The sequence below is a fragment of the Manis pentadactyla genome, chromosome 18, assembly GCF_030020395.1.
Source record: "Manis pentadactyla isolate mManPen7 chromosome 18, mManPen7.hap1, whole genome shotgun sequence".
Classification (NCBI taxonomy): domain Eukaryota; kingdom Metazoa; phylum Chordata; class Mammalia; order Pholidota; family Manidae; genus Manis; species Manis pentadactyla.
In genome coordinates this window covers 26,534,178-26,561,593 of record NC_080036.1, presented here as the reverse complement: position 1 = coordinate 26,561,593, position 27,416 = coordinate 26,534,178, and the positions used below count along the sequence as shown (strand labels likewise).

The 27,416-nt window shown below is 47.8% G+C and overlaps 1 protein-coding gene across 5 annotated transcripts in view; it reads left to right on the top strand.

Moving 5' to 3' along the window:
- The window catches only part of DET1 (DET1 partner of COP1 E3 ubiquitin ligase), a 56,891-nt gene that overhangs the window by 15,843 nt on the left and 13,632 nt on the right, over window positions 1-27,416 (top strand). For 2 of the 5 annotated variants that reach the window (XM_036931804.2, XM_036931806.2), the window contains exon 4: window positions 2,085-2,276. In XM_036931804.2, the coding sequence (XP_036787699.2) occupies window positions 2,085-2,276 (192 nt within the window). The other 3 variants (XR_005033836.2, XM_036931805.2, XM_057494759.1) reach the window with 3 other exon arrangements.

Sequence of the window (27,416 nt, the reverse complement as noted above, 5' to 3'; positions counted from 1 at the left end):
GATGAGAGCCTGGTGGAGTGATTTTAGTGACTGGACGTGGAATTAAGCTGGTGAGGAAGGAAGGAAGGGAGGGAGGGAGGGAGAGAGGGAAGGGGGAGTGGGGAGTGGGGTGAGGGAGGGAGGGGGGAATGATGAGGGTGTAGAACAACAAAAAGTTGGTAGACTCAATGAATAATAGGTCCACGAAGTAGAGGGAGTGAGCTGGAAAGGTGGGAGATAAGATGTTGGGGAGCATGGTGCTCCACGCTGAGATTACAGAGGGGTTGCAGCCATTGGTAGTGGGGAGACTGCGGATAGGACGGTGGGAATGAGTGGCTGAGACAGAGAGGAGGTCCAGGAACCAGGAGGCCTTGGGTTTGGAAGGATCATCTCTGCAAAGTTTGAAATCACTACCAATTAAGAGAAGCAGAGTTGGGCAGAGTGGCAGCGAGCCAGGAATTAAACAGGTGGCGATGTCCGCGGGGTGACCGCCTCGTCTTCTAGTCAGTGGGGAGCACGGAGAGTGGAGGTGGTGGGCACTGCTGGGGAAGAGGAGAGGTTTCAACCTGCAGACTGTCGTGGAGGCTTTGATGAGGCATCATCACAGCGCGGTGGGCCGGCCTCTCCCTTGAAGCCAGGGAGCCGCGCAGGGTCGGAGTGTGGAGTATGAGCTGTGCTTCTGGGTCTTTGCTGAAGAAAGGGCTGAAACCAAAGAGCCCAGGATCTTTGATTCCAGCTCAAGTGAAAGGGGGAGAAAGAAGGTCTGTTCAGCCCAAGGCTTAATCTTACTATTCACACAGAGGCTGTGGAAATCACTGTCGAGAGGGGTAATGGAAAGCAGACGTGATAGCTAGGCTTTCTCCTCGGGGAGCTGAGGAGGGTGAATGTCCGCCGAGCACCACAGGTTAACAGTGAAAACAAACATCAGATTTCGAATGAATCTTTCCAGTCTCATCAAAGTTAGGCATATTTGTTTTCATTTCATTATTTTTTATTCCACTAATTTCAAGGATGAAGTGTTGTGTTTTCCTTCCTGCACACAAAAAAATCATTTATTTTCCTGTTGATTCTTAAACCAGAAGATACGCTTTGATACCGAGGTTTTTAAAAATATATACTGATAGTTGACATTCTTTCTAAAAAAACTATAGGAAAGGGAAAAAGGAGAAAAAGTCTAAAATGTCATTGCACAAACACAATTATTGCCATTTTGATAATATTTCCCACCAGTCTTTTGTTTTTTATTAGGCATAAGTTTTTTTCTTTTGGTTTTTACTCATACTAAATAGGCAGAATGTACCTTACTTCTCCTTACCATTATGATAAACATTTCCTCTGTTACCTTATAATAATCCTTGAAAATTATAGCTTTCCATTAGGTTTAAATTTTTTCTGTCAGTTTTTTATTATAAACCATGCTGTCTAGAATGTTTAGAGATTTTTCTGCATATGGAATATCTTTTTTAGGGTAAATGTCTAAAAGAACAGAAATAGTTGGTCAAAGGGTATTAAATTTAGTATTCATATCAATTGTGAGAAGTAATTGCTCCATTGTTATTAAAGATAAGTCAGATATGTGACTGTGTCTGTGTTACTCCTCTTCGAGATGCTGGGGTTTCTGTAGGAGTCTAGGTAGCTGGCTCCCAGACTTAACCTGGGCAAAGAATGAGTGATTTGTCAGATGGTTCTTTTCAAATGAAAGTTGGCTTATAACTGATCCCAGGGAGAGTCAGAGAGGCTGCTTCTGTTCCGGACTCCCTGTGCCCTACAGTCCTCTCTAATTCAGTCTACGGCTGTTATTTGGGGGGACTAAGTGTGATAGAAATAGTAGTCATAGATTAGTTATACTCACTTTAAACTTGTTGGTAGAATCTTTAACTTTTCTAAAGTAAAAACTTTTCTTAGTGTTTCCCATTTCTAATTTTGTCTGCCTTTTGAGGGTATTTATAGCTAGGCAGATTTGCAGTGTGTGAGAGTTCTGATTTCATTCAGTATCTAGATTTCTATTTACAGAATGAGTTGTTTTTAGACATGTTTGTCAATAGGAAGTCCATGGCAGCTTTGCACTCGCTAACACAGCCTTCCTCACTTGTGCTTTATTTTAGGTTTAAAGATACTATTGTAAATGCCAAGTATGGAGGGCACACAGAGGCTGTGCGCCGGCTGCTGGGCCAGCTCCCCATCAGTGCCCAGTCTTACAGTGGCAGCCCCTACCTTGATTTGTCTCTCTTCAGCTACGACGACAAGTGGGTGTCGGTCATGGAGCGGCCCAAGACTTGTGGAGATCACCCTATCAGGTATAGGCCACCGCTTCGCTGCGCACTGCCTGGGCCGAAGACGGCCCCTGTCTCTGCCTCTCCTTGGACATCATTTCACTGACTGTCCTCCTGTACTCACGGGTTGGATCAAAAGGGCAGGTTGTTTCTGTAATGTGGTGGGTGCTGTGATCATGTAGGTACTCGAATCATAAATTAAGTAGTTTCGCTAACTTTGCTTGTCATCAAAACATCTAATTCAGGTAAGTATTGTTCGTTTAAAGGTATCCCGGGAAGGAAGCTGTACTTTTCTGTCTGATAATTGAATGCCATTTCATAATAACTGTTTATAATTGGGAGCTTTAAATTTTATCTATCTCAAATTCTTTTATCTTCCCAAATTACTTGGCAGAAAAGATAGCTGAGACTGTTACCTTTGGGTAACAGGCAGGTTGGAGAAAATCTTGCCTCTCTTGGTCTTCCAGTGGAACAATTTTGGGATCCCCATTTTAGAACATAAGCCTGCTGTCTTATCGCTGAAGCCTGAAACTAACTCTCTCCCCCACAGGTGTCCAGTTCACAGAGCCCCTCTCTTCATGTCGGAGCTTGTGTTGCTCTGTGAGTGTAGTAGGTGTGGGGAGAGGAGCTGTCACCGCTGTCACTAGTGGGGTCCCTGCAAGGGAGGTGTGTGCCTGGGGCCCTGAGCTGGAGCCGGGAAGGTCTTTTTCACATAAAAACAGTGCTAGAAGTATTTAATAATCCAGCTTCATTGTATGTTAGATAGGCTTGTGTAACATATTCCGTATAATTGATCACCATTCATAATATTTCCTTGGGAAATTGCAATTAAGTTCCAAAAACCATTTAATTTTTTTTCTTTATTATGGGAAGTTTTAAACATATAAAAAGCAGAAGAGTATAATGAACCTCATGTATCCATCACCGAGCGTCCGTAGTTTCCAGCTCGTGGTCATTGTTGTTTCATCTCTTTCCGTTACCACCACCACCCTCCCGACTGCCGCTGCATAACACTGAGGCAGATCCCAGGCTTCATAGATTCTACTGGTAAATATAGAAGATAAGGACTTAAAAACAATACAGCCACCATACCATTATTCCATCTTAAGGTCCTGCTTCTCTTATTTTCCTTGCAATGAAACATTTTTTTTTTGTCCTGAGTGTTCCCCACAGTCTAGATTTTGGTCATTGCATTCCTGGGGTAGTATTTACCATGTCTCTCATTTCCTCATATATCCTGTAAACTGGTAGTTAGATTTAGAAGCTAAAACAACTCACTTTAAATTACAAGCTCTTTGTATGTTGGGGACTATCTGGGTAAGGTGAATATGTTTTTCTCTCATAATGGCACATAATGGGTCTCATTTGATACTGTCAGGTAACATGATGTACATTTCTCTCTTTTCTGACTTCCCTGCCTTCCTGATTTGGAAAGATTAACCCAGCCCAACTAACAAATCTGGAAATGCCATTGCCACTGACTGTAGGGGGTTTTCTTGTAATTCTTCCTTATTTTTTTACTTAAAATGAGAAATGTAAGGATATTAAAGGCATTTGAAGAGGTAATACATTACTCTAATACCTTTATTGTATATTCCATTCTAGTCTTTGTCAGTGTGCATGTTTCCATTTATACAGTTATAATCATGATTAACATAACACTTTGTAGTATGCTTTTATTTTATTAACTTTTTTCATGTTGTCCTCACAGTTGCAGTCCTAATGACAACATATTCTGTCAAGTAGATCTACCACAGTTTATTTAACTATTTCCTTATTGCTGAGCATCTGTTCTACATTTTTACCTTAGAGTTAATCCTGTAGTAGCCATCTTTATTCCTGTCACAATTTACTTTATTTAAACTGAATTATGAAAATACCTATTCTTGGAAATAGGATTATTGAATCAAAGGGTATGAATATCTTTTTGTCTACTATGTATTTGCGCTCTAAAAGGGAAATTATAGAACTCTTTAATTCAGAGCTCTTCATTTTCTAGAACTTCCCCCAGTTCGGTCTTAATTTTCTAGTCTTCATTTCTAGTTCCTAATAATACTACAGGGCACTTATTTTGCATAAGAGAAAAGGTTAGGTACTGGGATGGATGGAAGCATCTTTAGTTTTACTGGATTAGAGGAAAAATTAAAAACCATTCAGTATTTTGTTTTGATGTGTGAAAAAGAAGAACCTTCCAAAAGAATTTATTCTTAAAAATGAAAACCTTAAATATTGGGCTGAATCTTTACTGTCCTTGTATTGTAGCCACTAGACATGTGTGGCTGTTGAGCACTTAAAATGTGACTAGTCCAAGTTGAGATGTGCTTAGGTGTCAAACACACATCAGATTTTAAAAGCTTAGTACAAAAAAGTGTGAAATAGCTTGTTACTTTTTTTTAATATTGATTATAGGTTGAAATGAAAATATTTTTGATACCAATATTGGGTTAAATAAAATAGACTATTAAAATTTCACTTTTTCTTTTTACCTTTTTTAATGTGGCCACCTAAAATTTAAAATTATACATAGGCTTGCATTTCATTTCGAGCCCTGGCCTAGACAGTCCTGGGGCAGGTAGCTTCTGGAAAAGGGGCGGCAGAATTAGGGCATAACTAAGGGCTGTGTTGGAGAGGGGAGCTGACCCAGTGACTCAGGACAACATAGGGAAATTCATGATCACCCTGCCCACAAAACAGGCTGATCTGACAAAGGGGATTCTGTAGTTCCCGGAACCGGGGGCTGATGCAAGAGGAGATTTCATTGAAAGGCAAAAAGAATTGTACGTTCCCCTGCTCTGCAGATTTCAAGATGGTAGTATCTATACCGTCCTCTCTCTCTCCTTGTTCTGTTTAGGTTCTATGCCCGGGACTCAGGCCTGCTGAAGTTTGAGATCCAGGCAGGCTTACTGGGCCGCCCCGTCAACCACACAGTGCGCCGGCTTGTTGCCTTCACCTTTCACCCCTTTGAACCTTTTGCTATTTCCGTGCAGAGGACTAATGCTGAGTATGTCGTCAACTTCCATATGCGACACTGCTGCACATAGGTGTCTCACCGAAGCCAGGTTCTCTGGTCTCCCAAGACCTTGCCCTGTCATGTCTCCATGGACGCTAAAGCGAAAGCTCCTGATGTCCAGCTGTGTTGGTCCCCGGCTGGCGTACCTCAGGTGGGGAGAGCCTGAGGACCAAGGTGTCTTGGCCTAATGAGAGTTTTTCGTTGTATGCAACTACTGATCAATCTCAAGTCCTCTTGCCTTTTCCCTGTGGGAAGGCCCAGCATTCATTAAGTCCGTGTAACTCTTGTATTTTGTATCGCATTGCTGTGAAGATGAGAGCATTACACCTTTACCCCCTTCGTGTCGCTTCCTTGGCATTATGGTATGCAGCCTGAAGCAAGTAGATCTTGTTTACTCATGAGAACTGGGTGCGTCCTTTCCCTTAGCCAACCAGCAGGGCTATCTTTATAAGAAAAAAATAATAAAGCCTTGGTATTTTCTTACTTAAATATATCCAGTTTGATAACTGCCTTATGTTCTGATCACACCAAATACTTTTCAAATACATGGGTTCCAGGAAGGACTGGATGGAACTAGACGCCGTGGGTCCAGCAGCTGCCCTTGGGAGAGCTAAGTGGTGTGTGCCAGCATGGAAGATAGTTATCTGCCAGGACTGTGTCTCCTTCCCTTGGGTTTTCTTCTGGTAACTGTTGTAGCTGGAGGAACTAGACATAATTGCGCATTCTCATGTGGAGGCATGCTCCCATCTGCACCATCTGTGTCAGGCAAGTGGAGGAGTGAGCGTTTCTCTTCGGCCCCAGCAGACACAAACACTGTGGAGCACGTACTGTCATTTGGGTAGGGGGAGCTGGCGAGCTCCAGGTGTCCCTAAAGAGATCAGACTGGTTGTTCCTGGACAGCCAAGCCATCCCAGCTCGTGCAGACACCTGCTGGCCCCCAGCCAGCATCCTTCTGTCACATCCCCAGCTCGTCTCCTCCACAGAGCTTCTCAGGCTCTTTGTGCTTCATCTTAATAATGTGTCCACCATTTGTGTGGTAAGCTTGTTTAGTAGCATCTGACTTTGAAGGTAGCTTTGAAATGCTGGGTTTTTAGAGCAGGCTGTGAAAGGAGCCATGGATGCAAATAGCTGGTCCTGTCCCTCTACCTGCAGACTGACCTCCCTTGGGAACATGAGGAACATGATGGGAGATGCTGAGCCCCCCCAAAGACAGTTCATGGATTTCATGATCTTCAGTACTGAACAGCTAGATCATCCTAATTCCTCATTCAAAACAGGATTTGAGCACCTACTATGAGTCAGGGAGATGCTGTGCCAAGAAGTCAAAGATGAGAGAGAGGCAAGTAGAATTCTAATGCAAAATGGTAAAAGCCCCAGTAGTGTATATGTGGGCCCAGTGTGAAGGAGGGCAGAGGAGATGGAGAAGGGGGCTGTGCTGGGGAGGGAAACAGGAACTGGGTGAACGGAGTGTGCTGCGTGAGCCAGGGTAGAGGACAGGTCAAGGGGAAATGTGCAGAGTCAGAAGCTCGGAGAGGGCTGTCACGGTTGTGGAATGGCAAATCATCCAATGTGGCGACAGCACGGGCTGTGTGAAGGCCTGGGAAATGTGCCTGAACGATGACGAGAAGGCTCGTGCACTGTGTTCAGGTTTCATGAAGCAGAAGCCATGTAGATTTCACAGAATTTTCAGCAGTCTGGCTGATGGCTTGGGAACAGAGATGCAGTAGACAATGGGGGTAGCACATAGGAGAAGGGTGGGGGACTTGGATGACATCACTGGGCATCTGGGTGGATGGAATGCCAAGCCTTCTAAAATCCTCGGAGGTCATGACGAAATCAGAGTCTCAGAGAACTACCTTTTCTTTGTAGGGCAGTGTACCTGTAGCCATTGCTTTGTACCACGTTGCTGCTGGTGCCTAAGGGCTAGGCAGCAGAAGCAGAGTGCAGACTCACCCAGGCCTCAGCATGACCCCCAGCCCTTGCCCTCATTAGCTGCTTGACCCCGGGCAGGTGCCTCGCCTTTCTGAGGCTTAGTTTACGCTGCCCTTGCCTTAGTCATATACTCCCTTGGTCACATCTTAGATCCTCTCATCACCTCCAACTGCTGAGCAATCCTCACATGTTTTCCTTACCTGTTTATTTTCCCATTCCCTGAAATTGCCACGTATGCCTTCATTTATCTTCAAAACCCTTCCTCCCATTTCTCAGTGATCACCTTGCTGCCTGCTTCATGACATAAATAGAAACGGTGGGGTGGGAATTACCTTGTCTGTTCTTTAGTATGTCAACCATGTGACTTGCACCTGTGCTCATTCTCTGCCTTTCCTCCTGGATGAAATACCCCTGCTTTTGTAAGAGGCCAGCCGTCCACCTGGTCCCGGAATCCTCTCTCCTTTTGACTTCTCAGTGTGTTTCCTTCTACAATTATTTTCTCTCTCTTGCATCTTTCTCTTGACAGATCATTTCCACTATGGCAGATCATCCCCACTAGCATATAGATAAGCTCTAGGATCTTCCTTTTTTAAAAACTACTGATTTGGCCCCATTTTCCCCTTGGGTTAATGCCCATTTCTCTGCTACCCTTCACAGAAAAACTTGAAAGAATACCTATACGTTTCCTCTTCCCCGTGGTCCATTTTTCCTTAATCCACCCCAGATAGGTTTCTGTCCCCACCACTCCACTGAAACTGCAGTTGTCCAGGTCACCAGCGACTCATATCATCAGTACAGGGCTCACGTCTTGTCCCTCTTGTACTCAGCCTCCCGATGTTGGATGTAACTGATTTCTCTCAATATCAAGAACACTCGCTTCTCTGGGTGTCCAGGGCAGTACATGTTTCTGGTTTTCATCTTACTGATGGTTGCTTCTTGGTCCCGGTTGCTGGTTTCCCCTTCTCTTCGTTTACCTCTAGATGCTGAAGTGTTCCAGCCCTTGGCCTTGGGTCCTCACTTCTCTTTCTCTGTATATTCTTTCTTCAGTTGATTTCATCTTTCCCCCTGGTTTGGATTCCTGAATTCTAGCTGGTTACTGATGATCCTCAAAATTATAACTCCCTCCTTGAGCTCCAGATTCATATATCCCGTGGCTTACATGGCAACTTCATGTGGATATCTAATAGGCATTTCAAAACTAGCATATCCTAAACAGTGCTTGTGATTCCAACCTCCACCTCCAACCTGTTTTTCCTTCAAGATTTCCCATATGGCATTAGTGTCTACTCATTCACTTGAGGCAAAAACCTGGGAATCATTCTCACTTTCTCTCTTTTCCAGCCTCCTCCCTTCTCCCCCAGTGCCCCCATATCTGACTTGTACTCTAGGGCTGTGCTCTGAGCAATCTAAACCAATCACAATAGTCCCATATCCCTTGTTAGTAACCAGAACTAGAATTAGGCCAAGACCTGTCAGCATCAGGGCTTAGTTTAGGAATGTCGTGTGACAGTTCAGTCAGTGGAACTGTGAGGTAAAGGCTTCTGGGACTTCTGGTGGGACATTTCTTTTTTGAAAAAGTGAGGAACCATGTAGCCTGTATTTCTCCCAACACCCTCTGGTCATATTCAAAATCACGAATTCAGATCATACTCAGATCAACCTTGGGATGAAGCTGACCTGGAATGGCAAAATGAAAAGGAAAGAACCTGGGTCACAGATGACATTGTCATCTGATCGCACAACTCTGAAACCCACCCTTCATCTGACTTTCTAGTTCTGTGGGACACTACATTTCCTTACTAGTTAAGCTGCTTTAAAATGGGGTTTTCTGTTTCTTGCAGTTATAAGCAAATTAAGAGATGCAAAGAGAGGGGCTGGTCCCTTGTGGAAAGAGTCCTGAGATTCCTGCTGGTTGGGTGTCTTAGAATCAGTTCCAGTTTCTGTGAGGCCCATTTATGATTCCTACTCTTGATTTCTTACTCTTGGATTTCTTTAAGATTCCTGGATCTCCCGTAGCCCCCTGCAGCCATACCTGAGCTGGCCTGGGTGCTTCTTGTAACTAAAAGGATTTAACAAAATGAGAGAGAGCGCACCATTGAGTACTTGACCCGTTAAGTTCTCAACCCCTATGTGTTTATGTTAACTTTGTTTCTAAAGGATTTAAGGCTTCTCAGTAAATTCTAGTGCCTTCTCTCTACAGATGTCCAGTGAATCTCAAGAATCTTTGGAGAAACGAGTTCTTTGGATCCAAAATGTTTAAGAGAAGCAGAGACTTCAGGGGATATATCTTTGAGATCTGAAGTGTTCCCTGAACCTCTCTCCTTTCATCCCTGCCCTGCAGGGAGCTGGCATGTCTCATCAGTGTGTAGCTGCTCTGGGCTTTTGAGAGAATGGTTCCATTTACATTTAGCAAAACCTCTTATATTCAGAGTCCTTGTAGAGTAGCACAGTATAATCAGTGAAAAGCCTAAATTAGATAATTTTTAAAAGAACGGTAGCTTCATTATTTTCAAGTACATAGAGTAACTCCATCATAGCCATGAAGTGTTCCTTTGTAGAAACCCTTAGGGACTTTTCCTAATGAGTAGATTATAATTATTGGTAATCAGCATAACGGTTCTCTGCAATGCGTGCTTCTAAAACAGTTGAGCATATTAAGTGATTTTTATGTTCCAGAGGGCAATTGTATTTACAACATTAATCTGCTCAGTATATACCCTTTATAACTATAATCCACTGTTACTTAAAAAAAAAATTCTGAAGGTTCTTTCCACAATATATTTGGTTACCAGAGCAGAAATAATGTAGGAGGAGAGATGCATAGTAGGACTTACTCCTTACCCGTGGTATCCTGATAGGATTATGGGAACAAGTGAGGCCTGGTGCGAACCCTGACTCTGTCACCTACTCACTGTGGCCCTTGGGCTTGACGACAACTTTACTGAGTCTCAGTTCCTCTTCTGTAAATGGGGATAATTTATATTCTTCAGGGTTGATGTGAGTACTAAATGAGTGTTGATTAAAGCTGTTAATATAGTAAGGACTCGATAAATGCTAGCTGCTTTCTTCTGTCTAGATCTTGGCCAGTGTGGGAGGCTCCCCCACCTCTTTTAGTGTCCCAGAGACTGCATGCCGTCCTCGCAGTGCCTCTTAGTTCCCTGTTATTCAAGCAACATACACTTGTCCCTTCTCCAGGCCCAGTCCTGCTCACCCACGGGAGACTTGTGGCATTTGAGGTGGTACCATTCTGCTGCCATGGCCTTTGTCCCCACCATACCAGGTTTGAGGACACCAGAATATCCCTAACTCTCTTTGCAGCCAAACATTGGATAAAAGAGACTGGTTTGTTGAGAGTTTGTTATTGTTGATTGTCAACATTTCTTAAGAGCTTATTATGGGCCAGAAACAATGCTAAGCACCTTATATCGGAAGGTATTACCTCATTTCATTGATTCTGAGATGCATTTTTCAAAATTGGAATGTATCTGAAATTGGCACCTTATTGGTCTGCCAGGCACCAATCACCACATCACTGCTGTCAGCGCCTGTGCATGTGCACACTGAGCATATTGGCATCATTTCTGTTGAAATATGCATTGCTGATGTCACACATGTTCAATGAATGTACTGTTTGAGATGTCTTTAAAAAGGTTGTACTATGATTTGTATTACTTTGTACTTAGATACAGAGGTAGAGCAGTGGGGTTAATTTTGGTATTTAGGGAAGCCAGGGTTTGCCATTGGAGAAATGAACGTGAGTCCATATATTTTTGCAAAGCAGCAACCAAGTGCTTTTCAGAACTAAGAAAAAAAGATACCCACTACTATATGAAGTTTTACCGGCATGACGAGATGTGTGCAAAAGGGTTGCCTGGCAAACACCAAACAACGCAAATGAGTGAAGGGGAAACTGTCAGATCTCTTGAAATAAACGGAAGCAGTTTTAATGCAATAAGAGGCCTAGTGTGACCAGTCCATGCAAAGCACAGGATTAATCATTAAGGTGTGAACCAATTTGTCGGGAACTTCATGCTGACTTTGATTAACTTCCAGGGACATGTGATTCAATATAGGGAAAAAAAATGAAACTATAGAGTTGAGTCAAATGGGAATTACTGATGAAATTGGTTATTCATCAACATGCCTTGAATGCCCCTAAGTTCCAAAAAGGTCTAAAATGCTTTTTGAATAAATATATATTTTAAGAGTACTGGGATTCGTTTTAATTTGATATGGTAAGACACACTGACCTGGAAATGACTGTCATGAGGGAAGACATTTATTTTACTCACAGGTGTCCAGGTAGGAGGCATGGCGTGCTGTGCAGGGTCCTGTGGGGAAGCCCTGGGTCAGTCGGGGCCAAGGGCGTGAGCAGAAAGTGTGGGCAGGAGCCCTGGTTGTGGTTTCTGTAAGAAGGAACAGACAAGGCAGGCCGAGTAGGCTCGGACTGAGTAATTTTGGTGGGCTCTGGGAGGCTGGCTCTGGGGGGCTAGGGCAGTCAGACAGTGCCTCAGAGTGTGAGAGGCCCAGAATGGAGGTGGTTGGGGTATTGCCTCTGGATCATCCATCTGGTGTGCGTATGAAGGCACACTGCCTGGTGAGTTGTTTGCTGTCTCTACGAATTAGTTAACTCTGAGAGGGGCAGTCCCTGTAGGCTCAACGAGGCCCCAAGATTCAAAGAAAATAAAGGCATGGCTAATTTTATACTGACAAAATGGTAATTCCTAGTAATAAAAAAGCATTGTTATGGTAAAATGATCTGGGTTCTTTTTTGTCAGTGCCACGTGGTAGCCAGCCTCCAAAACAGCCCACAATGATCCCACCTCCTAGATTCATGCTCTTGTGTGGTCCCCTCTCACACTGTGTCTGGGTTGGTCTGTGTGACCAGTAAAATGCAGCGGAAGTGGCAGTGTGTCACTTTCAAGGCTAGGTTGTAAAAGACGTTTCACGGCTGGGCATCTGCCCCCACTTGGAATCACTCACTGTGGGGGAAACCAGCTACCGTGTCATGCGGGCGCTCGAGAGAAGCCCACTTGGCGAGGAGCCGAGACTGTTGCTAATAGCTATGTGAGCGAGGCACCCTGGAGGCAGATCCCCTGGTCAGGCCTGCAGATGACCGCAGCCTCGTGAGAAACCTGAGCGAGAGCCAGCGGCCACACCGCTTCCAGATTCTTGACTATCAGAAATTGTGTGAGATAAACATTATAAGCTGCTAAGTTGGGGTAATTTGCTATGTAACAATATATAACACATAAATAATGGCCTGTTTTACAACATGACACCTTATATTTGAAAAGTGCACTTTTGTCCCCATTTTATACATAAGGAAACTGACCTCAGAGAAATTAGGTGATTTGCTGAAAGTCACATTACTAGTTAATGGTAGGTAAACCTGTAATCCAGCCTGGCCAGAATCCATTTAAATCCTGAATTTATAGTTGTCTAAGCTAGTATTCTACTGACTACCAAAAATACTAATAGGCAATTCTGATATTTTTATACCTGTGTTTCTACCGTTTCCTTATATGCATCTTTTATTAAAGGTATCAACAAAGGTATCTTTTATTAAAGGTTGACAATATATCCCACAAATTCTCTTTCTCCCTCGTAACACTAATATGTTGGTTGGCTTTGTTCACTAAACATTTACTGAGGACCTACTAAGTGCCAGGAACTAGGAATAAGAATGTATACGGCAGCCCCCACCTTTGACTTGTTAGTGTGGGAATGTGCCTGAATACCTGTCTTCTCTCTTTGGTGGAAAGAGGCGCCCTGCCTGCTCTTTCCCATCCAGCACCCTCCCATCCATCAGTAAAGGCACCAGGTCAGCTGTCTGTGAGTGTGGACTTAGCAAGGAGCTGAGTGGAGCCTGCGTTCTTGTGGGAGCCACTGCTCCTCCCTGTAATGGTTCATGAACTCCGTGAGGAGGAAGTCCGGGGCCCCGCGGGAGCACTGACAGCGTCCCAGGACCGCTGTCTGCAACTAGCCCGCGTGACGCTGCCGGCAGGAGCGGGGCTCCCAGGCCCAGAGGTCTGGTCTTCAACTGGTGCTTCTCTTCCCAGCTTAGTGACGAGCTTGCCAGGATTAGAAGAGGAGACGCAGCTTTAATCAATTGTTGGAGGAATAGAGAGGGTGATCTATATTTTTACTAAAAGAAAAAATAAGGAATGGAAATACTCTGAATGGAGGAACAAAGAAGTGTAAGAAGGATAAGTTTCAAACTCGGGCTCTTTACCCTGATCTTTAAAAGTTTTTGTTGGGGTTACTAGGTGTGAAGTCTATTCCCAAGGAGGGGTGAATGACTCAAAATAAATTACCCCTAGACTATTTTCCCAAGTTAATCATAAAAAAATCATTCTGGTTCCTTTTTCTGAGAATATTATTAGGTTCACAGAAGATAAATACACATGTTCAACAGCTATATAAAAATGCTTATAATACTTACCTTTCATCCATCAGGTTAGTAAGGTTTGATGACCCTGTAATCATTGAGCACGTAGGGTGCTCTCATCACTAATAGTGGTGAGAGTAAGTTGATTCAGATTTCTTGAAGGATAAAGAGCAATGTCTTAATAAATCTGCTTGTCTTTTTATCCATTAAGTTCTATTTATTTACCATGGCAAGACATGTGCATATGTGAGCAAGACGTATGTACAAAGCTCTCTCATTGCAACTTTTCCATTATGAAGAAGTGGAAATGATTAAGTGTGCATCAATGGAGGACAGACTAAATAAATTATGAAATGTCCATAAAATAGGATCTGATACATCTGTTAAAAATTATGAGGCAGGTCCATATATATGGATTTGGAAAGCTCTCTGAGATGTATTAATTGAACAGCTGTGTCTAGCGTGATAGTGTTTTTTCTAAAAAGAATGACAAATCTACTGAGAAGTTAATATAGATACAAATACATACATAGTTGCAGAGTCGTGGAACACTTTTGAAAGCATTCAGAACATGCTATTAATGATGGTGACCCCTGCAGAGTGGGCCTGCGAGTGAGGGAAGGTGGACATTTACTTTTTAACTTACTCCCTTTACCTTTGTAATTCTTTTCCTGTCAATGTGTATTACAATTTTCATTGCATTATATTTATTTGTAATTGTAAAAATCATATAAAATTTATCATATAACTATTTCTAAGTGAAGAGCTCAGTAGTGTTAAGTACATTCACATTATTGTGCAACCAGTCTCTACAACCTTATCATCTTGCAGAACAGAAACTGAACCCTGAAACAACAAGTCCGCACTTCCCTCCCCACGCCCGTGACAACCACTGTTCTACCTTCTCTCTGTGTGACTGTGGCTACTCCAGGGGCCTCATTTAAGGGGAACCATACAGTGTGTGTCTTTTTGTGACTGGCTTATTTCACTTAGCATAATGTCCTGAAGGTTCATCCCATTGTAGCCTGTGTTAGAATTTCCTTTTTAAGCCTGAGTAATATTCCATTATATGAATACACCACACTTTGTTTAGCCACTTGTCCATCCTTGACACATGGATTGATTCTACCTCTTGGCTGTTGTGGATAGTGCTTCTATTGAACATGAGTGTGCAAAGATCTTTGAGATCCTGCTTTCAATTCTGTTGGATATATACCCAGAAATGGGATTTAATGAGCTTTTAAAAAAGTATTTAACCGATGAATTCGCCTGTCACAGCAGGGGTGGTAGTCAGTAGACACCCTGTGGGCTTCTTGAGCTGAGTAGCCTGAGGCCAGGGTTTTCTTTACTTACCAGCCTCCAGGGGCCTAGCAGTTTGATCCCTGCCCCCTGAGCCTTCCTTTGCTCGGGCAGGAGGGGCCTTAGCAGGCTTGCCAATCCCCTGCTCCCTGCCTGCTTCTGCCTGCATTCATTCGTCACGTTTCTATAGCTCCCTGAAGGAAGGGATGCTGCAGCCGCATTTAATTAGTGGCCAGGAACATGCCTTCCCCAGGACACGACTTATTTCTCAGCCAGCTGTTGCCAGTTGCTCCCTAGCAACACGCAGCCCTCACATCTGATTGCCTCTTTCCAGACAAGGGGGTGGCCGGCCCACCTGCTGTCACAGCCTGGGATAGGGGTGGGCGGGGGCTCCCTGGGTCTAGGGCTAATTCTCCAGAAGAAGGGAATGGTCTGAACCTATTATTCCTGCCAAGCCAGGTGTAGTGTCCAAAACTCTTGACCCTTAGGCCACCTACCCTGCTTGTCTCCAGCATGATTAGAGCAGACAGAATGTCACCAGCTACAAGATACAATAAAACATGGTCTAGAAAAGTTTGCTGGGATGGTGAAGTGCAGCTGAGAGACTTTGCGGAAGAGTGAGTGATCTGGCCCTGCAGTAGGTAGGGCCTGCCTTACAGAAGGAACTTTGGGGGTGTTGGAGGCTCTGGGAGGGAGCACTCCATTTTGGGCAAGTGGAAAAGGAAAACCTCATCCCAAGTGGCCCGCAAACACTCTGGGGTCCAGGGGCTGGAGAAGAAGGTGAGGACAGGTAGAGCTCAGCAGCAGCCACCACCCTGGAGCTGAGCTTGCTGCTCCCCAGGTTCTGAGAGATGGCTGCCCAGCGACCTGACTTCTGTCCCCGATTGCTCCCAAATGCTTCTTGCGCAGAGTTGTAGACTGGACGTTTGAGATGAGGTCCTGCTCAGTGACACGCTTTATTTGGCATACTTTGTGTTTCTACAATTCTGAGGATTTGTAAAATGCCCTGCTTTTCCGTGTTGCCCTCAGGAGGCCACAGTCCCACAGCTGGAGTCCCTTTAGACTGGGCATGGGTTCTCCCAGCTCGCATAACCTGGCTTCACCCCTCCACTGGACTGTGATGTGTGGCTGTGCACCCTTCTAGGGGTGAGTGAGGCTGCATCTGCACCAGTCTGCTTGTGCTTATTTGTTCCACAAACAATCCTTGAGCTTCTTCTGACTGGCAGAGCCTGGGTAGGCACTGGGCCAAAGGACCAGTCAGGAGAGGTCTTTGCAGGCCTGAGTTTGTGAACAGATGCAGAGGCAGACAAGGAGACGGGCTGGATGATTCACTGAGACCACTGGGAGGTGGGTGCACAAGGGGCCAGGGGAGCAGAGGCTGGGCACCTGGCCCAGACGGGTGGGGTCATGGAAGGCCTCTGGCAGAGATGTTGCCTGAGCTGAATTCTGCAGGATGAGAAGGGTTAGCTTGGTGAAAATGGGAGGGGAGGGGTAGGAAAGAGAAGGGGACCCCAGCCAGAGGCTTGGGGGCACCAAAGTTTGGCATATGTGGGGACCAACAAACCCCTTGCCTAAAGCTCAGAATGCCCCAGGCTGGCCTGCTGATGGTTTGCACTTCAAGAACCCCTGAAGAGTTTAATCTGAGAAACCATTTGCCAGATTTGTGTTTTCAGGTCTCTCTGGCTCCAGAATGGGTTTGATGTGGCATGGGAGGTCGGGAAGCCGGGAGGGGCTGTGGGGAGGCTGTTGCAGTGACAGTGGGGCGGGAAGTGAAATTTCTACCCTTGGGGGCCCTGAGCACCTCCCTTACATGCCCCCCCAGGGAGCAGACCTACCTTTGTAGGTGCAGAAATGGCTCCAGGCAGGACCTCCTGCCTTCTGCGTCTGGCCTGCGCGCCCTCCGCCTCCTGTGCTTCGGCCACCCTGATGAGCTCCTAGTAGCTGGATGGGAGCATGTCAGTGGGGCTTGGCACCGTGCTGACAGAGTCAGCATGCAGGACGGGTCAGTGACTGATGGACGGCATAGCTGGTTAAAAACTCGGCCTCCCTCTGAGCTGCTGCCCCTCGGATGTTGCTCTCAGCTCTGGGCACCCTTGCTATGGCCTGTCCCAGCTCAGGTCATCGGCCCAGCCACACCCAGCTGGCCTCAGTGCCCTTCAGCCTTGGTGGGGCTGGTCAGGAGTGCTGGTGGCCTGGCAGCAACCGAGGGGTGGAGAGGAGGTTGTACATGGGGACCGAGGGCAGAACAGAGTTAGGGATGAGTTAGGCAAGGGAGAAGGTGCCCAGCCAAGCCTGGGAACCCAGGAGGAGGCTGCTGCAGAAGGGACAGCACCCAGCATGGTTGGGGTGCTGATGAGACGCCGAGGGAGGGTGCCCACCGGAAAACTGGGTAATGAGCCTGGGGAGCATAAGCTCTGCCTTAGAGACCAGGATTGAGGAGCCAGAGGCAGGCCAGGATGACCCCGGGGAGTGTTTTGTTTGAGAGGAAAATATAAAAACAATAGCTAAAGTCAGTTGAGCAGTCTTTGGGCCTAGCATGGTGTCTAACTTTACAGTTATTAACTCCTTAAATCCTCTCAACAACCTCCAGCAGAAACTATTATGGTCCAGGAAGTGGAGATCAGGAGACATTTCTGGGCCACCCAGCCCGTGGCCCTCAGTCACGGGTCTGCTTCTGCTGAGGGCCATCGCATGCCTGCGCAGCTGCGTGTCGTGTGCGCCTGTCACTCCAAACAACGGCTCTGTGGGGGAGGCGGCAATACTCCTGTTTCCAGACACCCACAGTGAGGCCCAGAGACTGCACGTGCCCTGAATAACACACGGCGGGTGGGACGTCAGAGTTCAAGTCCAGTTCTCTCTCATTCTGATGCCTGAGCTCTTTGGCGAGCGCATGCTGCCTTGAGGGCTGGGCCAGAGAGTGGAGGAGGGCAGGACTCCACGGAAACCTGAGGTGGGGGTGCGGGTTCACACGGTTGGTGAGGTTGGTGAAGCAGAGAGCAAGGCAGGAAGCGGACTGCAGGGACAGCGGTCACTGACCTGTCACTGAGGGAGGGAGCCTACTGAGTGGCTGAGAGTTTGGCCTCTAGACTCCAGACGTCACCTCTGACTCTTACTGTGTTGCCTCTCTGAGCCTCAGTCTCTTCACCTATAAGTTGGTGTAAAGGTACTGCCATGGGGCTTTCTGAGAATGAAGCGAGAGACTGCACATCTGGGCCTGTCTGGCACATCGTTTGTCCCCAAAACACATGGCAGACAGCACTCTCTCAGGGGCACAGCCTCTTCTCAGGTCCAGGTGGACGCAGGTGGGTGTCTGAAGGGTTAACCGGCATTTTCAAGTCATCCTTCCCATGGCAGAAAGGGGCTAGCTTTTCCCATTTCTAGAGAGACCATGGGAGACACTGGCCCTTGGGCCTGGCTTTCCTTCCAGCTGCTTCTTACTGATGAAGTGAAAATAGGAAGCCACCACCTCTCAGTGTCCCCACCGTGTGGGCAAAGGCTGGCTTGTCTCAGCCTGTAGACATCTTCTAGGTGTGTGTCTTGTATTGTGTTAGCCACAAAACAACAGGAAGGCTGGCACAGGGGAGGCGGCGCAGAGCAAGGCAGTGGAAGATGGAGTCTTCTCCCTGCCTGCTCTACAAGACACAGTTGTGGCTGCAGGTGTCCCAGAGCCGAGGGTAACGTCACTATGGTGAGGCAGGTGCCGGAGGCCACCTTATTCAGAGGCTCACAACCACGTCAAGTCCCAGGGCTCCGCTCTTTCTGTGACTTCAGTAGGCTCACCCCACAGCCCTATGTTTCATTCCCACTGAGTGACATTGTCGTTGCTTTGGTTCCCCCAGCATTCGAACCTCTCTCTGGGTTTGTGGGATTCTGCATTTTATGAGTTCTAATTGGAAGTAAAGACCAGGTCTGCCTGCAGGGGCACCAGAGGTGGGGCTCTGCCTACCAGTCCACCTGTGCCAGACCCTGCAGCTCATGGGGCAGTGCAACGGCTCCCGCTGTAGGGCAGCAGACCCCAAATACTAACACTTTAGTATCAAAACTGCATTTTCAAAATAAAGCTTGCACTAGAAATGGTGCAATTATTGAGAACCTGCTCCTGGAGAAATGAGGATTAGGCAAAATGACTCCCTGTTTATAGAACAGGAAGCCAGCTAAGAACTGCAACAGAGCTGCTCACAGACCCAAACAAGTGTGCAGACCTTGAGTTTGTAGACTGTCCACTAGATTTGTGAGGTCCCTTCCGAGGTCCCAGGGCACTTTCTTCAGGCCGTTGTAAAGTTGCTTCTTGGCTGTTCTCAATGCGGACAGATGGAGTTGGAGGCCTGGCTGGCCTTAGGGCACATCCTACCCAGAGTGCCTTCTGGAGACACCGCAAGAGAGCTGAAAACAGCTGGCATTTTCTTGGACACTCGAATCAGACCCTGTGCAAAAGTCTTTATGTATGCTAACTCATTGAATCCTCTCAGCTCTCTTAAGGGCCTACTATTATTGTCTCCATCTTACAGATGCGGAACTCAGGCACAGAGAGACTAAATAACTTGCTGAAAGTCACAAAGCTGGAAGCAGAATTCAAATCAGACGTCAGAGTCTACTGCTCAGCCAGTCCTGCAGCCCTGCATGCAGGGAGGGGCTCTGGGGAAGGGCATGGGATAGAGGAGGGCAGATGGCATATCTGGGACTCACACTGCAGGCAGCTGGCCACGTGGGAAGGATGGGAAATCCCCATCTGAGCCACGGGTGCAAACCAGGGAACAAGGGGACATGCTCCGAGGCATAAGAGCCATCTCAGAGAGAGCGGTGAGCCTCTGGCCAGGCAGGGCCAGTGGCAGGTGGGCAGCCATGGAGCCCAGACCTGACCAGCTATCATTTGCCGAGGAGGGCGAGTGCCTGGTGACAGCTGGATTGGGTGCACCCAGCAACCTCAGTGACCACTGGGTGGAGGTGTGCAGCGGGCCCGCCTGGCTGGCCCTCCTAGCGCCTCCAGGCCCTTGGAGCTTAGTGCTTGCTAATCTCCATCCCCAGGGCAGCAGGAGGTGACAGGGCCATCGCTAGGCCATGGGATCTCCCGCCTCCCCATGGCCAGGGAGCCTCCTCCCTTCTAAAAAGGTAAGATGTAAAACTAGGATGACGGGCCCGGAGCCTAGAGCCGGAGTGAAGGGGACCTTTCCTGCCCGACCCTGGGTTCCTCTGAGCTCCGTGTTTTCCCTCTACATCCCCTTTGACTTGGGTCTGCTGAGCTGATTTCCTGTGTTCTGTCTGCCCTTCTGTTGCCTGCCTCATTTCACAAAGGATTTGAAGCATCTCTCAAAAATACACTCAAGACAATAGGATAATTAAATAAATATTAGAGTATCTTGGGGCCAGAGGAATATGTGGGTAAGCGACCAGAGCCATAGATGGATGCCCCTTTCCCCCTTTGAGAATACTGCTTCTGGAGCCTTCCCAGTCTGTCTTATACTTTAAAGATTAGAATGACATTTGGGTCATATTTTCTTTTTCAGATTACTTAAGCAGTTGTTTCGTTAGTATTTATTATGTACTTATTTAACCAAAAAAACAGAAAATCATCCTCATCCTTTCCATTTCTAAATTTTTTTGTCACATTTTGGAGATCGCAAAGATGGTGTCCTTTCAGAGTCAGACACTGGCTAATGTTTTGAATTCTAGATAATTCTCTAGAATCCACACCTATATGTCATTCCAGTCACTCATCTTGCTCGTAATCCACAGTCTTTCTACTTACTGTTTTGGAAGGTTTCTCCAGAAATGTCACAGAAAACCTTTTTGAAAATCCCATTTTGTGATGCTCCACAACTTTCTCATGGCATTTTCTGGACTCAGGCCGACTTAGTGGCTGGGTCTTGCTCCTCTGCAGCGTGGGGCAGGTCAAGGTGGCCCTAGGTAATTGACAGGGTCAGAGGTGAGGCCCCCACCCAGCCACTGGCTTAGGCTCCTTCATTCAATGAGTCCTACAAGTGGTTCCTGGGCACTTTCCTCAACCCTGGGTCCATACGCACAAGTCCCTGCCTTCCAGCAGTGATGTTCCAGCGGGTGTGACAGAGCACAAGGAAAGTAACACACAAGTGACATCATCTGGTTTGTTTTAAAACGATCACTCTGGCTGCTGGGTGGAAAATGGGTTGTGTTTGAGGGAAGGAGTAGTGGGAAAAGGGGAGGTCAATTAGGAGTCCAGGGCAACAGGCCAGGCAAGACTAGGGTGACCATAGGAAGACATGGTGAGAAGTGGTCGGACTGTTACTTACAGGCAGAGCTGGGACGTAAGTGCAGTTCTGTTACGGACACACTAAGGCAAGGAGAGCGATGAAGTGAGTGAAATATATTTTTTCGTTTCCCAGTGCATATAAAAGTTACATTTACACTATACTCCAGTCTATTAAGCGTGCAACAGCATTGTGTATAAAAAATATACATATCTTAATTTAAAAATACTTTGTTGCTAAGAAATGCTAACCATTAGCTGAGCTTTCAGTGAGTCCTAATCACTGGTCACAGGGGTCACCATAACAAATATGATTATGATAATGAAAAAGTTTGTAATAATGTGAGAATTATCAAAATGTGACAGAGACACAAAGTAAGCAAGTGCTATTGGAAAAGTGGTGCCGATAGACTTGCTCAGTGCAGGGTTGCCACAAACCTTCAATTTGTAAAAAATGCAGTATCTGCAAAGCTCCATAAAGCAAAGAACAATAAAGTGAGGTATGGTAAAAATGAGGGATGCCTGTCTTTTGGAGGCAGGGCCAGTGGTGAATTCCACATAGGGTAAGTCAAGGGATCAAGGACGCATCCAGAGGTTCTGGGCCTGAACTCGGGAAGTGGTTTCATGAGCTACCTTAGGTAACACTGGGAGAGGGAAAGGGTTTTCTGGGTCGGGGAGAGAGTCAAGTTTTATTTTGGCCATGTTACGTTGAAGTGTCTATAGACATTTCAGCAAGAAAGGTCCATGGTTTTGTAGTGGTCAGTGAGCACCTGGCTGAATCTGGGCTGTGCCCAGCACTGCACTGCTTAGATCTGGGCAGCCCTGGGTTTGCCTGGAACACCCCACCCAAGGCAGCTTGCTCGAGCGTCATACATTCATTCATTCATTTGACACATTCAACACCTATTTACTGAGTGTGGAACTGGATGTTTCCCATTTGCCCCTCAAAGACACGTGTTTATCCAGTAATCTAAATGGACAACATGTTCTTTGTTATTGTTCCAGTTAGTGTTCCTGCTTTTGAAGAAATATGAGAGCCAGCAAAGTGAATGGATCTGTTTATAAAACACAGTTAATAAGGCCCGCAGGCCAGGCTCGTCTGACCTGGCCGGTGGGGGAGCATGTGACCTGCGAGCTCTTTTACCCTGTGCCCCACTCCTCAGGGCACCACCTCCCCTGCTCTGTTACCTGATCAGAACCCTGCCCAGATCCTCAGGCATGCCCCGATCCCCTTAGCATGGCCTTCCCAGCGTGGCCCCAGCCCCTTTCAGTCCTTCCGCTCAGCATTCCCAGCCAGACCCTGCCCTCCCTCTGCCCCCTCCTGTCCCAACATCACTGGGGGCTGTTCCCAGAGCATGTGGCCAGCTGGCGACATGTTCCTGCTGTCCGGCAGTTGTTCTGTGTTCCTTGCCGCCCGGACCCCCTCACTGGTACCAGGGCCCAGCTCCTCTGAGCCTCCTTCCCTGGCCCCCCACCTGCTCCCGTTCCCAGCCCAGGAATGACGGTCCTGCTCCTCTGTGCTCCTGAAGTGCTCATCCTCTGAGGAACCGAAACCCAGTGCCAGCCAGGCAGCACCGCCGGCCTGTGCTGGGCAAGCACTTCTCTAGTGACGAGGCGTGGCCTCTGACATAGGGCTCCGCTTAGAGGTGCTGTGGCGGGCCCGGGTCGCAGGAGCTGACCCGCTGTGACCCTGCGGGCCCTGAGCACTTCTGTGGCCCCGTGCACCTGGCCTACCCCATCCCCCCATCTCAGGATGGTAACGGGACATCCTCCTGCTGCCTTGGAATTTCAGCGAGTTGTCCAGAGCTGACATTGGTCGGTGCTATGCACCTTCACAGTCTAAAGTGGTGCTTGCCAGAAGGTCCCAGCAGGGTGACTGCAAAGGCATTACCTGGACTGGTCAGAAATTCACTCTCAGGCCTCACCCAAGACCCTCTGAATCAGAACCTGCGGTTTAACCAGGGTCGCAGGGGGATTTGCATACACAGTGGAGGATGAGGGGGTAAAGACCAGGGCTAGTCACATCCATGTGGACTTAATCAAAGACAGCAGAACGAATCCAACAACCGCAACGCTATCCAGGCAGAGGAAAAGATGTGAAATGCAAAAACATATCCTGCACCGGTCAGGTTCACAGTTACAGGAAATGTAAAACTGGCTGTTTTAGGCAGAAAAGGATTTGTTACTGGAAATTGTTTGACGTGACATCCTGCAGACCCTCCGGGAAGCTGCTGCCTCTGCCCCAGCAGGAACGCAGGGCTTTGGGAGCGATTGTGGGCATGGGTGACCTCAGACCCCTGCCTGTCCCGGACCCCCGGACAGGGATGCTGCTCTGGCCTCTGCAAAGCTGCCGTGGAAAAATCCAACATCCACAACCGAAGCGGAGGGAGAGGGTGCTGCTCTCTTCCTTCTGAATCCGGTGCGGGCGTGGCTCGTCAGTGAGACCTTGTGCGTGACTACTCCTGCTTCCCCGGGCTTTGATGCCAGTGACGCGGGGAGGGCTAGCAGAGTTGGGGGCACCTATCGGAAGGGGGGAGTGGTGTCTTACACCCTGGCTGGAAGCATGCAGAGCTTCAGAAAGCCTATGAGCCTGCCACGCCACCTCTGAGCAGAGTTCAGCAACAGTTCCTGGGAGCAAGACACGAACGCAGCCCATGGAGCCTGGGTGGGCATATACATGAGGATAGAGAGGTGCCTGCTTCCTGCCGGGGGAGCCTGCAGGTGCGAGGCTGGAGGCGCAGGGCGAGGGGAGGGGCAGGGCTTGGGTAAGCCATGCTGCGGGCATCTGGTGGGGCACGGCTAAGCAGGGCACCCCGAGGTTCCTCAGTGGGTGCTGTGGAGGGAACGGGGCTTGAGCCAACATTGCTGCTACCACACTTGCCTAATGGGCTCAGGGGTGCCAACAGCAGGAGGCTGGGTGGGGTGGGCCGCAGGACCAGGAGCTGAGAGGGAGGGGAGGGATCTGAGTGCACACGTGTGTCACTGAAGGGGCTGTGTTAGGGTTCTCTGGGGAGCAGACCCTGTGACTGTGCATGGAACGTTTCTTAGAGAGTGGCCCAGGATTGATGCCAGTGGAGGGAGCTGGAAGGTGGGGTTGGGCAGAGCTGCTGTGCAGGCCCACAGCCTAATCCAGCCCACAAGGTTCAGCGGAGCTGCGAGTGCCCGTCCGAGCTGGCCCTGTTCAGCTGAAGTGGCCAGGCCCTTACCTGGGCTCAGCTGGGCATTGGGTGGGCATGCCACTGGAAGGGTGCAGCGGGGACCTGACAGCTCTCTGAGGCTGTCCCTGGGGTGAACAGTGCTCCCTGCACCTGGGCCGCAGGCCCTTCCTCAAGGGGCTCTGGACAGCACATGTCCACGTCCACCACAGAAGGCCCCAGGCCCACACAGGAGCCGGCCTGTCATAATGAGGTGTGGCGGCCAGCACTGGGCAAGAGAGCCTCTCGCCTGGAGGACTAGCTTGGCACCGTGCCCCTAGGTCCTTCCTCCCCCATGCCAGCCTTGAAGAGAGAAGACAGGGGCTGCAGGCGGGGAGAGGAGACTCTTCGGACAGCCGAGATGGAGGTTTTGTTACAGTTTCGAGGGACCTTTAGGTCTCTGAAGGAAAATTGTATCAAATTGGGACTTACTCTTACAATTAAAAGCAACCCGAAAGCCATGGACTCTTCCTAAGCTGGGGTTTAGGGGCACAGAATGGAGGACCTGACATGGTTGATTTTATGGGGAAAAATGAAGTCGGATCCTGTTAGTCCAAGTTCAGCCTGTTTCTTGTCCCTGCCCTTCACCGAGGGGCTGCCCAGAGCAGGTTATGTCCTCGGGGGGCATGTAGGGGGTGGGCCTGCACCTGCTGCTCGCATCCTGGGAGGCTCTGGAGCCCACGTGGTGACCCAGTTTCCTGCTTCTCTCTGAGCTACGTGAGCACTGATTATAGGAGTGTGAGGGTTCTAAATGACTGCAAAGTACTTTTCAGTCAGACAGAAAATAGGTGAGAAATGCATTTCTGTTAATGCCCCAATTATCCCAATCCCAACAGGACAAAAAAAAAGTGCTTTGTCTGCTCCCAGGGACGTGCTGTCAGGATCCCGATTGTCCTCTCCCGGGAGCAGCTTTGTGCTCTGCTAGCACATCCAGGGCTGGGGCGGGTCCTTGCAGTGACTGAGGTCCACCTGCTCCCACCCAGGGCCCAGGAGGCAAGGCCCCCGGTTCCTGGGTGTCTGAGGAGCTGGGGCTGCTGCAGCCCCACTGGTGACTTCTGATGGGCCCTCGCTGTGGACCTTCCGTGCTCCTTGGCCTCTCTTCCACCCAGAAAGAGCAATTTTGCCTCCAGAACCTCTTTTGAACGAGCCTGCTGGACAGCACTGATTGCCGCTGCCCTCTGTCACTCTCCTCTCTGGGGGACAGGCCCCTCCTGGCCTCTGCCAGCGTCTGGTGGCTCCAGGCAGTCCAGGCTTGTGGCTGCATCACTCCCATCAGCCTGCAGGGTCACAGAGCCTGCCCCTCTTCTGTCTGTGAAGTCAAAGCTCCCTCCGCCTCCATTTTATAAGGATGCATGTGATCTCATTTAGAGCCTATCCGGATGATCCAGGATCGTCTCCCCATTTTAAGGATCTTTCATCACATCTGCAAAGACCCTGTTTGCATAAAACGTAACCTGTACAGGTTCCTGGGTTTGGACCTGCCGGCTCTGGGGGCCGTTACTCAGCCTGCTCCAGCCTTCCGTCATCCTGGGCTCTGAACTGTTTGTGTTGACTGCAGACTGGCATCTCTGCCCTCTGCCCTTTGTTCATGTTCCTGCATCCTCCCTGCTGGAAACTTCCCCTGTCAGCTCTTATCTCCCACATTTGTCCCTTAACTCTTAACTCTTATTTTGAGCTGAAGTGTCACCTCCTCTAGGGAGTGTTCCTTGATACCATTATCATCATGCACACTCACACTCTGACACACACACACACACACACACACATGTGCCCTTTCTGTGGTAGCACCAGTGGTATTACCACGGGGTTTTTCAGAATCTGTCTCCCTCACCAGCCTCTAAGCTGCTTCAAGCCACTTCCAGGTTTTAGACATATTGTGTCTGAATATTGAGAGATTCTCAAGAAAGGAGGGAGGAAAGAAAGACCCTTGAGGGACCAATTCTTGAGTCATGGAGGCTTTTTAATTTAATTTTTGGCTGCAAATTTTTAACAATCTGGCTTAATCTACAGTTGAGTGGATTCAAGGGAGTAGGAGGATGGTTGATTGGCTCTGAGAGAACATTTTCTGATTTAAATAACTGGATAAAAACTTGGGTGATGGTGATGATGGTCACAGGAAGATGGGCACACGCCTGCATCCACCACCATGTTCCTGGCCAGGACCCCACACTGGAGCCCAGGGTGGTGTGGGGGAAGAGCAGAAGCACCCTGGGTGAGCACCTGCTGTGTATAGCTGTTTTTTTTTTTTTTTTGGTATCATTAATCAACAATTACATGAGGAACATTATGTTTACTAGGCTCCCCCCTTCACCAAGTGCCCCCCACAAACCCCATTACAGTCACTGTCCATCAGTGTAATAAGATGCTGTAGAGTCACTACTTGTCTTCTCTGTGTTGTACAGCCCTCCCCATGCCTCCCCCCACATTATACATGCTAATCGTAATGCCCCCTTTCTTTTTCCCCCCCTTATCCCTCCCTTCCCACCCCTCCTGCCCAGTCCCTTTCCCTTTGGTAACTGTTAGTCCATTCTTGGGTTCTGTGATTCTGCTGCTGTTTTGTTCCTTCAGTTTTTTCTTTTTTCTTATACTCCACATATGAGTGAAATCATTTGGTACTTGTCTTTCTCTGCCTGGCTTATTTCACTGAGCATAATACCCTCTGGCTCCATCCATGTTGTTGCAAATGGTAGGATTTGTTTTCTTCTGATGGCTGAGTAATATTCCATTGTGTATATGTATCACATCTTTATCCATTCATCTACTGATGGACACTTAGGTTGCTTCCATTTCTTGGCTATTGTAAATAGTGCTGCAATAAACATAGGGGTGCATCTATCTTTTTCAAACTGGGCTGCTGCATTCTTAGGGTAAATTCCTAGAAGTGGAATTCCTGGGTCAAATGGTATTTCTATTTTGAGCTTTTTGAGGAACCTCCATACTGCTTTCCACAATGGTTGAACTAATTTACATTCCCACCAGCAGTGTAGGAGGGTTCCCCTTTCTCTACAACCTCAGCCAACATTTGTTGTTGTTTGTCTTTTGGATGGTGGCGATCCTTACTGGTGTGAGGTGATATCTCATTGTGGTTCTAATTTGCATTTCTCTGATGACTAGT